The sequence below is a fragment of the Engystomops pustulosus genome, chromosome 2 (genome assembly GCF_040894005.1).
Source record: "Engystomops pustulosus chromosome 2, aEngPut4.maternal, whole genome shotgun sequence".
NCBI lineage: Eukaryota > Metazoa > Chordata > Amphibia > Anura > Leptodactylidae > Engystomops > Engystomops pustulosus.
Window position 1 is genome coordinate 239,486,321 of NC_092412.1, and position 13,396 is coordinate 239,499,716.

At 44.1% G+C, this 13,396-nt stretch overlaps 1 protein-coding gene across 2 annotated transcripts in view; it reads left to right on the top strand.

Annotated features, from left to right (window-relative positions):
* CXADR (CXADR Ig-like cell adhesion molecule) overlaps positions 1-12,802 on the top strand; it is a 32,019-nt gene extending 19,217 nt beyond the window's left edge. Inside the window, exons 7-8 of one of the 2 annotated variants that reach the window (XM_072138578.1) lie at positions 7-205; positions 12,180-12,802. In XM_072138578.1, the coding sequence (XP_071994679.1) occupies positions 7-205; positions 12,180-12,203 (223 nt within the window). In that variant the 3' untranslated portion in view covers positions 12,204-12,802. Of the gene's footprint in view, positions 1-6; positions 4,607-12,179 lie in introns of those variants that run through there. The other variant, XM_072138577.1, reaches the window with a different exon arrangement.
* Positions 12,803-13,396: the final 594 nt, after the last annotated feature.

A 13,396-nucleotide genomic window follows, 5' to 3' on the forward strand; every position in this document is an offset into this window, starting at 1 on the left:
GTACAGGGAAGACGTGGCGCCCCCGAAGAGCCGCACTTCAACAGCTCGTAGTTACATCGGAAGCAACATAGGAAGCAACCACTCATCGTTAGGCTCTTTGTCCCCATCGAATATTGATGGTTACTCCAAGGCTCGATACAACCACATACCCAGCGACGAGATGGAGAGACCACCCAGCCAAGTACCAACCTACGTACCGCCCAAGGTAGCTGGTCCAAATCTTAGTAGAATGGGAGCCATCCCTGTCATGATTCCAGCACAGAACAAGGATGGCTCGATAGTCTAAGTCGTCTTCCTTCAGACTTTGTCGGTTGTGTTCCTCCCCTGACGTTCCCTAAGGGCTCCTCTCGTTAGGTCACTATGGACAGATCCGCTCTTTCTCTGCAGTCACATGAATGCTGTTTTATAGACACGTCACATTATGTTACTTTTCTATGTTTGTAGATAGGAATTCATTTACCAATTTATATCTCTGAGGGGTGGGAGGACGCACAGTCTGACAAAAGCGAGAGGTGTGCCCATAGGTCCCCGATTTCTTTCATGGGAGGTACCAGTTGAGTATTAGCATTTTCTTGTATAGTTGTATAATTTTTTGTCTTTGGATAATTTGTAGTGTAAAAATAATCTTGTTTTGTAGAGAAGCCTTGGTCCGTAGCATAGCATGTTTCGGAGTCTGTGTACGTGCAGGAATGATGCGTGTTGCGTTCTTTATTTATTTTGCTTTAATACTGAATTGTTGGTCTATGAAGTTGTTGTTTTTTTTTGTGGTATCATTAGACCTCATGGCATGAACATATCAAAACGGAGATGCCACCTAGGCCACGTGCAGTTGGTTGTTCAAGTAGATTGTGGTGGGCTTGTACCATAAAACCAACCTTGTATGCCTCGATTTAGGTCTTTGCTTCATGGGAAAGCACGGTTGGAGTTGAGTTGGAGACCACCTCTAGTGCTTTGTGTTAAATGTATGAAGAACTGGTCTGCTGAACTTGGAGAAGGCAGATGGGAAGGTTTGACCACCTAATGTGTTTGGGGTTCTCCTGCCTTTCCCTACATGGAGTAAATACTGTTGGATCTCATTACCCAAGTTTTGGTAGACGCTTACTCATCTACTCAACTTGAGATCACCTGCACACACAGCTATGGTATACCAGCATGTTTATGTAAGAGAAGTGGTCGTGAGGTATAGCCTTTGTGTATGGCCAGCGTGTGCCATGTTGGTATGTGGAAGTGCAGTGATGGAGCTTTGCACAGGTTTGTCCATGGACTACAGGGTCTTGTTGATCCTTGTTCAGCTATGGTCTCCAAAATGGTATTTGGGATGAGTTTGCCAAGTTCAGACAGGTTTCCACAGTTTGAGTGTTCTCTTCCTCAATGAGTAGCTTCGCTTTATGACGGTGTATATATATCAATTGAGTCGTGGCCTCCATGGTCCAGCAATGTTTTCTATTTTGTTCGTTAACCACTTTGGACAAAAGCCTGTTTCGAGCTTGTCCATCTAGTGGTGAGGGTCGGCAAGTCTATTACATATCAAGACCCCTTCATGGATCTGTACCGATTTTGTCCTCGGTTGGTGTTGTCCTCAAGCCACCAGAGATCCTTCAGGAAGTGCCATGTTGGGGATATGTTCCGCTACATCTGCCGTGTCGTGATCTCCCTATGACGGTGCCTTTTATTACAAAAATGACCCTTCTGCAGGAATGTAACTCTCTGACCACGCTCGTGCCTACGGTAGTCTTTCTTAAGGTGCTTTTACATGTGAAGGCACGGTCTTCAAGACGGGAGCTGACCTGTCTACCATGATTCATTGTCTCTTTATTGAAGCCATTTTCATACCCAAGTAAAAAAAATATTTGATTCTCTCATGAGGAGGTGATGTTCACCGACAGCCGGGCCTCCAATTTTCTTGAGCATGACAATGGCTTGAGTGTTTTTTCCTGCTCTTTTTGGCACAGTTCATCACCGATTCCTAAAAACTTTAACAAAAAATTACCGGTGGTTGCTTTAGGACCTTTTAGACTTTTATCCTTATTGAGATGTGGGGAAATGTTTTGCGGTCCTCAAACATTTTCCGCCTAATGTAATCGGTGTCACCATTTTATGTTGGGGTTTTTATTTGGGGTCATTGCGTAGCCGCAACCCATGTGACCCAAGTTGACCACCAATTATCTGGGCCTCTCCATTAGAAGCAGCAGGTGGGACAGAATCCTACAGCTTTATAACCTTTGTGGAAAGTGAGGGAACGCAATAATCCACGCCACCGTAGTCATCCTTCTTAAAGGGGTTGTGCCAAGTCAGATCGGTGGATCGATGAGTAACCGGTCGAGCATTTGTACTGCCGCTCCGTTCCGTACTATGGGAGCGTTAAATTGTGCAGTACAACGGAAATTGCTGAGCACAACTGCAGTGCTCGGACACTGAATGGGAGCACCGTAAACACCAAAATGCTGTGCTCAGCAATTTCCGGCACCCCCATACTACTGAATGGAATGGCAGTATGGATACTCGACCTGTCACGTCAATTAGTGAGGAAGGGAGCCGCAGTATTGTGAACGGTGGAGATCCCGAACCTGGTGAAACCAATAAGAAGACGTGACTTCTGCCCTCTAGTGGAGCTCGCCTCTAATGTGATTCATTGTCACTTCATTAAGTAGCCTCAAGGTGGCGCCACTGTACGTAACCAACGCTGTGATGGGCCGTGCCAAATCTTTATTTTTCTCTAAAAATAATTGGGGTTAAAAGTGTCTTGTCTGATTCCGCTGTTTTCCAATCCTAAACATTTTGTTTTTCTGTTCCAAATATTTCTGAAATTGTAAATTTGTCAGATCTATAAAAAAAGAGAAAATACAAAATGAAACTGAAGCCTTTGTTTAATTTTTTTATTTTCCCGTTTTTATTTTTGACCAAATTACTGAATTCCCAAAGCAATTGTGTAAATACAGAATTTAGCGAGTGGGGGGTGACATAGAGCGAGCAGGGGCGGTGTCATATCCTCTAGCCATGAAAGCCGGGGCACCACATTGCAGTTGGCTCACAGGATTATCATTACACAAATATTTTTTTTTATGTGTCCTTAATCGAGTTTTCACTTTAATGTGAACCAGTCGGTAATGTTGACCATACAAAACTGCAGACGGTGTTCGGTTTTGGCCCTGGAGATCTGTGTAATAAAAGCTTTGTGTGTGTTGGTAGCAGCAGGACTGTGAAAATGCATTTATATTCCAGGGTTGTAGCTGGACTTGGAGCACTGGTTGGGTGTGTCCTCATACTGCTTTGCTCTTAAAACATAGATGCCTTTATTAAGTTCTGCACATTAGGCTGTTGGCAACTCTTCCACTCTGTCCTAAGTCCTGCTACAATCTTGGAATAAATCTTGGAATATTTTTTTTTTACAGTCCTGCATCTACTAACAAACACAATGGGATGATTACACAGATCTCCAGGGTCAATGCCTTACTATATTACGTTGCAGACGTTGTAAGAACTGCCACAGATTCTCTTTTTAAATAAAATAAAAAGTGGAACCTGCGACCCTCCTGCAATGTTTGTACCTCTCCTTATAGTGAATCTCCACCTTTTTGTTTAACCAAAATCCCATGACTTTGTTGTACGCCAAGCGCCTGCATAGAACATGATAAACATGTCTGAAAGAGCATTATGTGCCCCATAACAAAACTACTACTAAAGTCCTGCCCCCATTATTGGCACAGACTTTCACTCTGATCCGAAACATGGCCACTAATTGTCATGTGACCAGGCACATTCATCATCTTATAATCTTCTTATCTCTGGCCTCCTTCCTTCTGAAATCAACTTTCAAACTTATGCTAATGAGCCAGAAAGGCTATGGGGGTGTTATCAGAAATCCTCTGTGTTGTAACATCACCGTGTTGTTCAGAGATTACATAAACTATATTGGCCAATGCCTTTTTCTGAGCATTATGGTAAACATACTCCCCTCTCCGGAGGTCGCTGAGGCGGTTTTCCATCCCGTCTCCATATGGTCCCATCCCTGGCCCCTTTGCTCATGACACGGCTGAGACCTTGTGTTGATGCACTGTTCATGTAAACACAAGTGCTCAGGTTCGGATATGGCTCGGTAGTCACATGCACAATGAACTTTCAGTATGAGGGGGCCACTATCTGTGGACAGCCCCTTACAAATCCTTCCCCATCAGCTGTTTTTCTGATTACTCAAAAATCTTACTTGTGCAGCTGCCACTAGAGGGAGCTTAATGTATACAGATGCGTAACTGATTGGAATGCCTAACCGTATGCCATAAACTCCCTCTAGTGGTGAGCTGCAACCACTACAGATGTAGCATTGCATTATTTCTCTCAGATTTTTGATTCTAAAGCAGATCTAATTATAAAAGGTGGAGATTCCCTTTAAGGCCGTTACCTATAGCCGCACCACTCAATAATTTTTTTAGATGGGATATAATTTCACAAGAGCACGACGATTCCGCCTCCTTTTTATACATGGCTTCAGTTCTTGCTTTTTACGTTTTTTTTAATGTACACGAAGGGCTTTCCAACTTGTAAAAAAATTTTCATAGTTTTGTGAAATAATTGTACTTTTTAAAATAAAAATGACTGATGAAATCCGGATGTGTGTCAGCTTTGTGTCTGTGATTTTCTCACTTTCCTTGGGGTGGAGAACACTAACCGGGTCTTTGTCTTGCCAATTCATTTATTGTTGGTGGGGGGTCTTTCATGGGTCTGTGGGGGTCTTTCATGGGTCTGTGGGGGTCTTTCATGGGTCTGTGGGGGTCTTTCATGGGTCTGTGGGGGTCATGGTTGTTGTTTGATTCATTTATAAGGCATTTGAGCTTACACTTCAGACTCCTGGGGAGGGGGAGGGGTCAGTGTATGACATAAAGTTTGTGAACCCCAAACATAGTTTGACTTGTAAAGTCATCGCTTTACGAGTTGGTCTCTGAAGGTGAAAATGAGGCCTTGCAAGTATTTTTTTTTTGTTTGTTTTTATCAACGAATAGTTAATTATTTGTGCCATGTGTTTTGTCTCATTACCATCTCTTATATGTATACATCCTACTTCCGGAGACTTGTCATCACTGATGAAGGAGGATAAACCTGGAACTGTTCTCTAAGGACTGTAGTGAGAGCCTCTATATCCATGCTATATACACTGCGGCTATGGCTGGATATTTAAAACCAAAGGATAACATTTTAACCGCACTCCAGATAATTATACCATATAAAGCATCTACAGCATTCGCCGTGATTACCCAAAGTCCTTCCGTTTGTATCCCGTTGAAGTGCTACTTTTAATTTTCCTCTTGATGCGAAGTTTCCTCAGTCCAATAGGTTCCTTTTTCTGGGTACCGGTAGAACCCGGGCTGACGGCTATTTCAGAACGAAAAAAAATGGACAGAAAAAAAATGGGACGCGTTTCATAAGAAGAGCCTCTTCCTTCCTCAGGGAGGCTGTCTCCTGTCCTCCTGGGTCATTAGTGGATTAGAGCGCTCCAACTTTTTGTTGCTACGGAGGATAACCGCCAGCTGGGGCTATACCGGTACCCAGAAAGAGGAACCTATTGGACTGAGAACTTTGCATTGAGCGGAAAATTAAAAAATGGCACTACAACGGGATACGAACGGGCGATCCGAAGGAAAAGGACCTGAGGTAATCCCGGTGAGTGCCGCTATAAGGATTACAGAAGATGCTATATATATGGTATAATTATCTGGAGCGCGGTTAAAATTTTATTCTTTGGTTTTAATGCACATGTATTGTACCTAAATAGGGAGGTGCATTTTTAACCTGCAGCACCAAAAAGTATAGGGGGAACCAGCGCCAGTGAGTTTTATACATGGGTGGATATTTGGCCACTAGGACAAAATTGTGAATAATAGTTTTATATTTCAAGATTGTAGATTGTCTCAAAGCACAAATAAGTATAAAAAACCTGAAAACTAGAATGAATTGGTGTAAGAGGCAAGGGGGCCCTGGCCATGAGGGCTCCCGGTCTGTATGGAGGGGTAGATGGAAGGCATGAGGCGAGCAATGGGCTTATTATATATTGTAGGGTTTTCATGTTATGTTTGGAAGGTGGGGACAGTCTGACACATTTTGGTAAGAGTTCTGGACGATGGGGGATGCACGGGAGAAGGTCGGGAGACAGTTGTGAGAAGAGCGGATGGCGGTAGAGTGAAGCTGAAGGTCCTGTGAGGAACTGAGATTATGTATTGGCTGATGAGTCCAAAGGTATTTGGAGGGGACAGGGTCTATACAGAATTGTATTGTGTAATGGGTAACCACTGGAGAGACCGGCAGAAGAGAAGCAAGAAGACGGATGGATGAGTTTGGCAGCAGAGTTGAGGATGGGGAGGAGGGGGGTTGGAGTTACTTCCTGATGATTAAGAGGACCTGTCACTCATATAAAAGGCAGTAGGAGCTACTAAAGTAGGCAACTCCTAGTGCTACAACAGATGCCCCAGAGGTACACTGCTAGCGTTATAGGAACCCTCCAATAACGCCAGCAGACACTGCCACCCTGTACAAAAGGAATGCCGGGCCGCGCTCAAAGCGCCGGTGGTGATTGCCAGGCTTGATGCAGCAGTCACCGCCTCCTAGTCCCGCCCTCTCATGAATACACCGGACCGCTAACAGCGCGGCTCAACGTTCCTATTGTACAGTGTGGCAGGGTCTGCTAGCGTTATCAGAGGCCTACTTTAGTAAGCAGCTCCTAGTGCCCTTTTTTATGGGTGACAGGCCCTCTTTATTCTATGGCTTAGTCTTAAAGTTAAAGGGGTTGGCCACTTTACCTCATGTATTTTATAATGTGTAAGTGTGGAGGGCAGGATGTCTCCTAATATCCTGCCCTGTGGGCAGCCTATAAAACTGGTTGTAATTCCAGCTTTTCCTCATAATACCCCACACACACATACAATGCATGATGAGTTTAGTGGTTATGTAATTGCTCCCGGTGGTAGTGAAGCCCCCTCTTGGCCGTTGTCATAGTTTCTGTAGACGCCTGCCTGTACTTATATGGAGACATTGGTGACCTATGGATTAGGCCACATATTTCTTGGTATAAATCCAGATGGGGGCTTATACCTGTGACCTTTAGTGAGTAGGCCATAACCTATAGTTGAACCGGTGAAAGGATGCAGAGTGGCTCCTCCGCCCTCCATTAATTTTATGAGGGGGTCTGGGTGATCACTGCTGGGTTGTTGATTGTCCTGCTCTCCGGTCTGTGCTTAGGTTCTGTTTTAATTTAGATCTTATCACAGATTTGATGGTAAATAACATCCTGCCCCGCGCTTACAGGTTACAAATAACATGAGGTAAAGTGGCCAATCCCTTTAATGTAATTTTTTTTCCCCCAAACGCTGTAAAAATTTAACCTGTGACGAAAGTGGCACAAGTGTATTTTTTTTTTTTTTTTACCTCAACGTCATTGCACAACTTCTTAAAGGGAACCTACCCCCACATATCTACCTATAAAAGTACAATGGTAAGAGACCCAGCGGCACAAACAATAGTCCAAAATGGTGGGTGCAAGCTCAATAAGGACCAGGCAATGGACCTTCAAAAGTATCCAAACGAAAAAAGCAGCACTCCCACAGGCAAGGATGAAGAAAAGTGGACCCTTTATTCCATTAAAGTTGCGACGTATCGGCCCCTATGGAGCCTTTCTCAAGCCATGAGAAGCCTTGAGAAAGGCTCCATAGGGGCCAAAACGTTGCAACTTTGATGGAGTAAAGGGTCCACTTTTCTTCATCCTTGCCTGTGGGAGTGCTGCTTTTTTAGTTTGGATACCTATAAAGGTAGGTAGACTGGTAGGTGGACCTATAGGACGTGAGGATTAGCCCTTTTAAGGGCTAATCCTCACGTCTCTGCAATCTTTAGCAAACTATTATTCAATATAATGTGTATGTGCGCAGTGGCTCCGGGTTCGGCTCAATGACCGCGGGCCCGCTGTTCTGCGCATGCACAGACCGAAGATTCATCGGACAAGTGCGCGCAGCTATGACGAGCTGTGCGCCGAAGATTTTGGTAGGCGGAACAAAAAGGCTACCGGGGTGTGCAGTAGCCGCGACGTGTGGCCTCAGCTACGGTTACTCCACACCCCAGTAGCCGTGTACGGAAATTTACATATATACTGAATAAAAGTTTGCTAAAAATTGCAGGGACATGAGGATTAGCCCTTAAAAGGGCTATCCTCACGTCCTATAGGTCCACCTACCACCTGATCTACCTTTATAGGTAGATATGTGGTGGTAGGTTCCCTTTAAATTCCATTTGGAAATCCAGCTCCGTGAGGGAGAAATAGAACTTCTGGGTTTTGGAATTGCATCAAGTAGAATAAGCAAAACCCAAAAACGTAAAAGGGTTGCGATAAAAAGGATCTAACAGCAGAATACCCCACTGGGTTACCTGAAGGATCGGTTTTTCTCACCGGATAACACCACTGAAACGGTCACCCAAAGAATCGGACATATAGTTTCATGTGTTGAGGTGGATACACGTGCGGTGTAATTCTATAGACCACAGACAGATGCGCGTCTTATGGGCAAGTTGTGATTCCTCTTTTCCATGTACGTTTTGATGCATTTGACTTTTTTCTCGTGCCAGACACGTGACTGATTTACCACAGGTTCTCTAAGGCGTTAAATGAGCTGAAGCAGCGTCCAGCACCAGAGCTCACCATCACCCGAACCCGTCCATTTACCTTGTAACTACAGGGTCACGTTATGTAGATACTTGATGTTTACGAGGACGGCCGCCTCCTCCATAAACCTCAGCATTGATTTATAGATCAGTACTGGCTGCACTCACCTCCTGTGATGTAAAACCTCCACTATGCAGTACTAGGATCACCTCCACACCGCTCCTGGATCACTACTACTACTACCACCACCATCATCATCATCGGTTTCCTGGCCATATGATACCTCAAGGATGATGGAAATCTGCAACGTTCATGTTGATACAAGGTGCACTTGTAGTGGGGCACATCTGGTGTTGGGGGGGGCAGGATATTAGGTAATTTACCAATATACATCTGTTAATAGTTCTTCTCTGTTTTCCTGATATGTAAAGTGAAGCCTCCTGTCTTCTACCTCATCAGCCAGAGATTCCTGTCCATAAAATGGCCGCAGATGGAGGGTCATGTGATCTCTAACTGTCCATGAACAATCGCCCTGCCAGGACCTTATTCCTATGTTAATACTATAAGGTCCTGGCAGGGCGATTGTTCGAGAAGAGATGGTGATCACAGGAATCACTGGCTGATAAGGTAATAGAACAGGAGGCTTCACTTTACATATCAAGAAAGCAGAGCAGAACTATTATTAAATGTATATTGGTAAATTATCTAATATAACCCCCCCCCCCTTCCATTTCATACACTACAAAATACATGAGGTAAAGTGGCCAACCAATTTTATTGTCTCCTTAAATGGCTGCTGTCTTTCTGAGAAGCTCTATGCAAGGGTGGACTCACATTGGTGTTTCCTTTCACGTCAGTGATTTTTCACTGCAGCCATTTTGGCTTATGGACACGTACATATCGGTGCTCTCCTCCTGGCTCCAGTAATTTGTCACTTATTGTACATTTTTCCATGGGCTTTTTCACACTTCAGTTTTTTTTTTCCTGTGTTTTTTTTTATTTTTATATTTTTTTTTGGTTCAACAACACTGGATCAGTGGAAAAAAGTGTGAAAAAGCCCTTTGAAAAAAAATTTCAGTAAGGGATCAGCGACAAATCACTGGAGCCAGAAAGAGAAAACCAATCTGTACGTGTCCATAAGCCAAAATGGCTTCAGTGAAAAAACGCCAATGTGAGTCTACCCTGAACCTCTCTACAAGGCCAGCCATATACCGAAGTGGCTGGATCAGCAGGTCCTCCTGCCCCATATCCAAATTGGACTCAACCAACCAAGTATGTATGTGTTCTCTGTATAAAGAGGGGATGCGCCGGACCCCTGAGAATGTAAAAAAAGAATCAGACATTGAAATCGAATGGCGTGATTCCTACTGGGAGTGGGAATAGATCAGACATTGTGAGGTTTGACACCCAGGGTGATGGCTCATACAGCATCTTCCAGGCTGCGGCCCTACAGTATGGCGTATTAAAGGGACCCTATCAGGCAGTTTAGGACCAGTCGTATAGTCCCTATTTAAGCTTTCCTCTGCCAGTTGCTACTACTTGGAGAAATCTGGGCTGACTGGTACCAGAGGTACACATGAGGCCTCTGGGGCGGCACACTTTGCCTCATACAGACCCATATGTCTGGCACCCTAAACCCACACAATATAAAACCATTCTGGTCCCAAACTCCCTGACCGTTCCCTTCAAGGCAGTACCCCCGGGCAGCTACATCCTAGGTTGGCCTCGGGTGTGTTGTTTGCTGTGATCTTGCAGAGAATATTGAGTTGTGCTCCATTTCTATAAATATATGTGACCATTTGTATGGATGTTTCTATTTTCGGATGATTTTTCGATCACTGGCGGACATTGGCATCTCCTTAATTTCCTGTATATTGTATAAATGAGTAAACAGCTGATAGGTTATCGCAGTAGATTAGTGATATCAGCTCCTGACGGATTGTTTAATTAGTGACTGGTAAGACGTGACCTGAGGTGACATCCGGGTGGCGGCACATTGCACAGTGTGTACAGGGATCATGGCGGTCAGGACTACAGGACTGTTCATAGGGATGGGCTCAGGGACTTTACAATTTGTCTACAGATTATGGTTTTCGGGATTTCATCAGATTTCAAAATGTTGCTGCCATCTAGTGGAATTTAAGGGATATCCCACGTTATTGTGATGTGATATGATATTATACGGCCATACCCACACGTTTCTGTGGAAATTGATTTGCAGAAACTCGTATTTCCACTCAAATTCCATGATGAATCTTAAGTAGATATGTATGGTTACACATTACATCCCATGTGAAGGCCTTATTCCCAAAGGTTTATGATTAAAAATATTAGGCCGAAGCCTGAGGCTGCACTACTGCTAGAATCGTAGGACACTTCCTGTTCTGACATCGGGTGCACTGTCGTCATGGAGATCTTGTATAGCTTCTTATAGTAATATTCAGTCTGTAGGAACTGTATCACGGCCTTAATTTCTAGATTAAAGGGAACCAGTCATCAGAAAAGGGCCTAATAAACCACTACCGGTATGTTGTCAAGTAGCCAAACACATTCCAGATCATGTTTCTCTCATGACCCAGTGTGGTGGCATCATCCAGAAAATCAGCTTTGAAGTGAGATGTTAATTGGTTTTGACTGAAGTCAAGCTCTCTCTGCCTTTACAGTTCACTGGTCCTGCAGCCAGCAAAATCATGGACCAGATCTCCAGAAGTCCATGGGATTTTGTAAATTCAAATGTGAGGAGGAGTTCAGAGGCAGGGAGAGCTTGACCTTAGTGTTAAACTCTTGGGCTCCCTGTCTATATGCAACCAATTAACATCTCACTTCAAAGTCAAGGAGGCGGAGAGTTTAACACTAAGGTCAAGCTCTCCCTGCCTCTGAACTCCTCTTCCTCCCATTTGAATGACATAATCCCCTGGACTTCAGAAGATCTGGTCAATGATGTCTCTGTCTGCAGGACCAGTGAACAGTGAAGGCAGAGAGAGCTTGACTTCAGTCAAAACCAATTTACATCTCAATTCAAAGTTGATTTTCTGGATGATGCCAACATACTAGGTCATGAAAGAAACTGGATCTAGAAGCTGCTCAGATGCTTGACAACGTGCTGCTAGTGGTTTTGTAGGCCAATGTCTGATGACAGGTTCCCTTTAAGCATCATAGTTTAAGATATTTTTTTTTTCTGACAATAGACTCTACAAAAAATGAAAGGAGCGGTACTCGCCCCTGTGCTCCGCTCCCATCCTGACTTTTTCTAGATCCTTCGCGTCTAAGTCTTGCACAGATGAGACGCTGCTCAGCCAATCACTGTGTGAGGAGTGTAATTACTGGTCATTGATTGGCTGAAAGGTATAAGAAGGAAAACGGGAAGTAGAGCTCTAGGATCGGCGGCTGATCGGAGAGGCGAGTATAAAAACTCTAAACCATTGTTTCTCCTGATAAATGTGACCCCGTTATCATTCGCTCCCCGTTTCATCTGTCATGTGTGAGTCTGTATTCTGCATGCCGCCATCTAATGTCATCCATTTTGTCTCCTTCATTCAAGTACCATGGCCTCACAGTGGTGTAACCGGACCTCCCCTCCATTACGAGCAGCGACTGGGACACGAGATTCCCTGTACTGACGCACTTTTACCCACATTACAGACTTGTGCACATTACACTCAGGCCTGTCTTGTTTACGTGGCTTCCATGAGGAGTTCTTGAAGATTGGGCAGCGCGTATAGATGAAGAAACGACGCCTTTACCCCGGAGACCTGTAATATCAGGCCGCTATTCAGGGGTATAACCCCCATCATCACAACATATGACTTAATTTTTACCTCATGAAAATTCCCTTTTGTCTCAATTGGGGCCTGGAAGCTGAGATTTGGGGTGCTGCATGGTGGGCTCCTGCTGAATTACCACAGACTAAACATCGTCCTTATTGTGACCTGAAGACCCTGACCCCAGGTCCACGCTACCAAGGAACAGAACGTGCATAGAATCTTATAGTCTCTGGGGAAAGGATTCGATTATTGCAGTGAAATCAGTTTTTTGTCTCCAAAATGTCTCATAATTGTCACATCTGCCAGTTTGCGCCATCTTTTTTCAACACACTCCACTTTTCACAAAAGACGACTTACTTCAGATTACCTACGAACTGGTTGTGATAAATTTTCATGTTTTTTTTTTTTTTTACTAACTTTAAAAAAAAAAAAAAAAAAAACCTTTATTAACTAAAATGTATCAAGCTGCCTAAGCCCCTAGGATTATCCCATGTGGAAAGAACAATCAATACACTCTAAAAACTGTAGTAGTGATAACTCTATCCCAAGGCTGGGTTTGGCCAAGTTTTTTTCAAGAGCTCTATGAATGTGCCCTCACACTGATAAGCTCTGTGCCATGGACAGCTCCACAGCCACTACCCTCTGCTCTGAGTAAAATCTGTGCAGCAGTCACTCAGAGCACAGCGGGAAGGCTTGTAGAGCATCCTACAGCAGACAGTTTAGAACTGTTAACAATGTATTTATTTTCTAGGATTGTATCTTCTCCATGTGCAATGGGGATATCCTCACACTGCTGTGCTCCTTGCTTTCTGCATTAAGCTGCACCAGACTTTCCCCTCTGCTCTGAGTGCCTACTGTGCAGCTTATACTCAGAGAAGAGGTGTAAGGACTGTGGAGCAGCTCTAAGAAAAAAAGGTCAATGCACAGCAGTGTGAGGACACGCTTCCCAGTGCTGGTGGAGGAGATACAATCCTGGAAAATAAATTTATTTTTT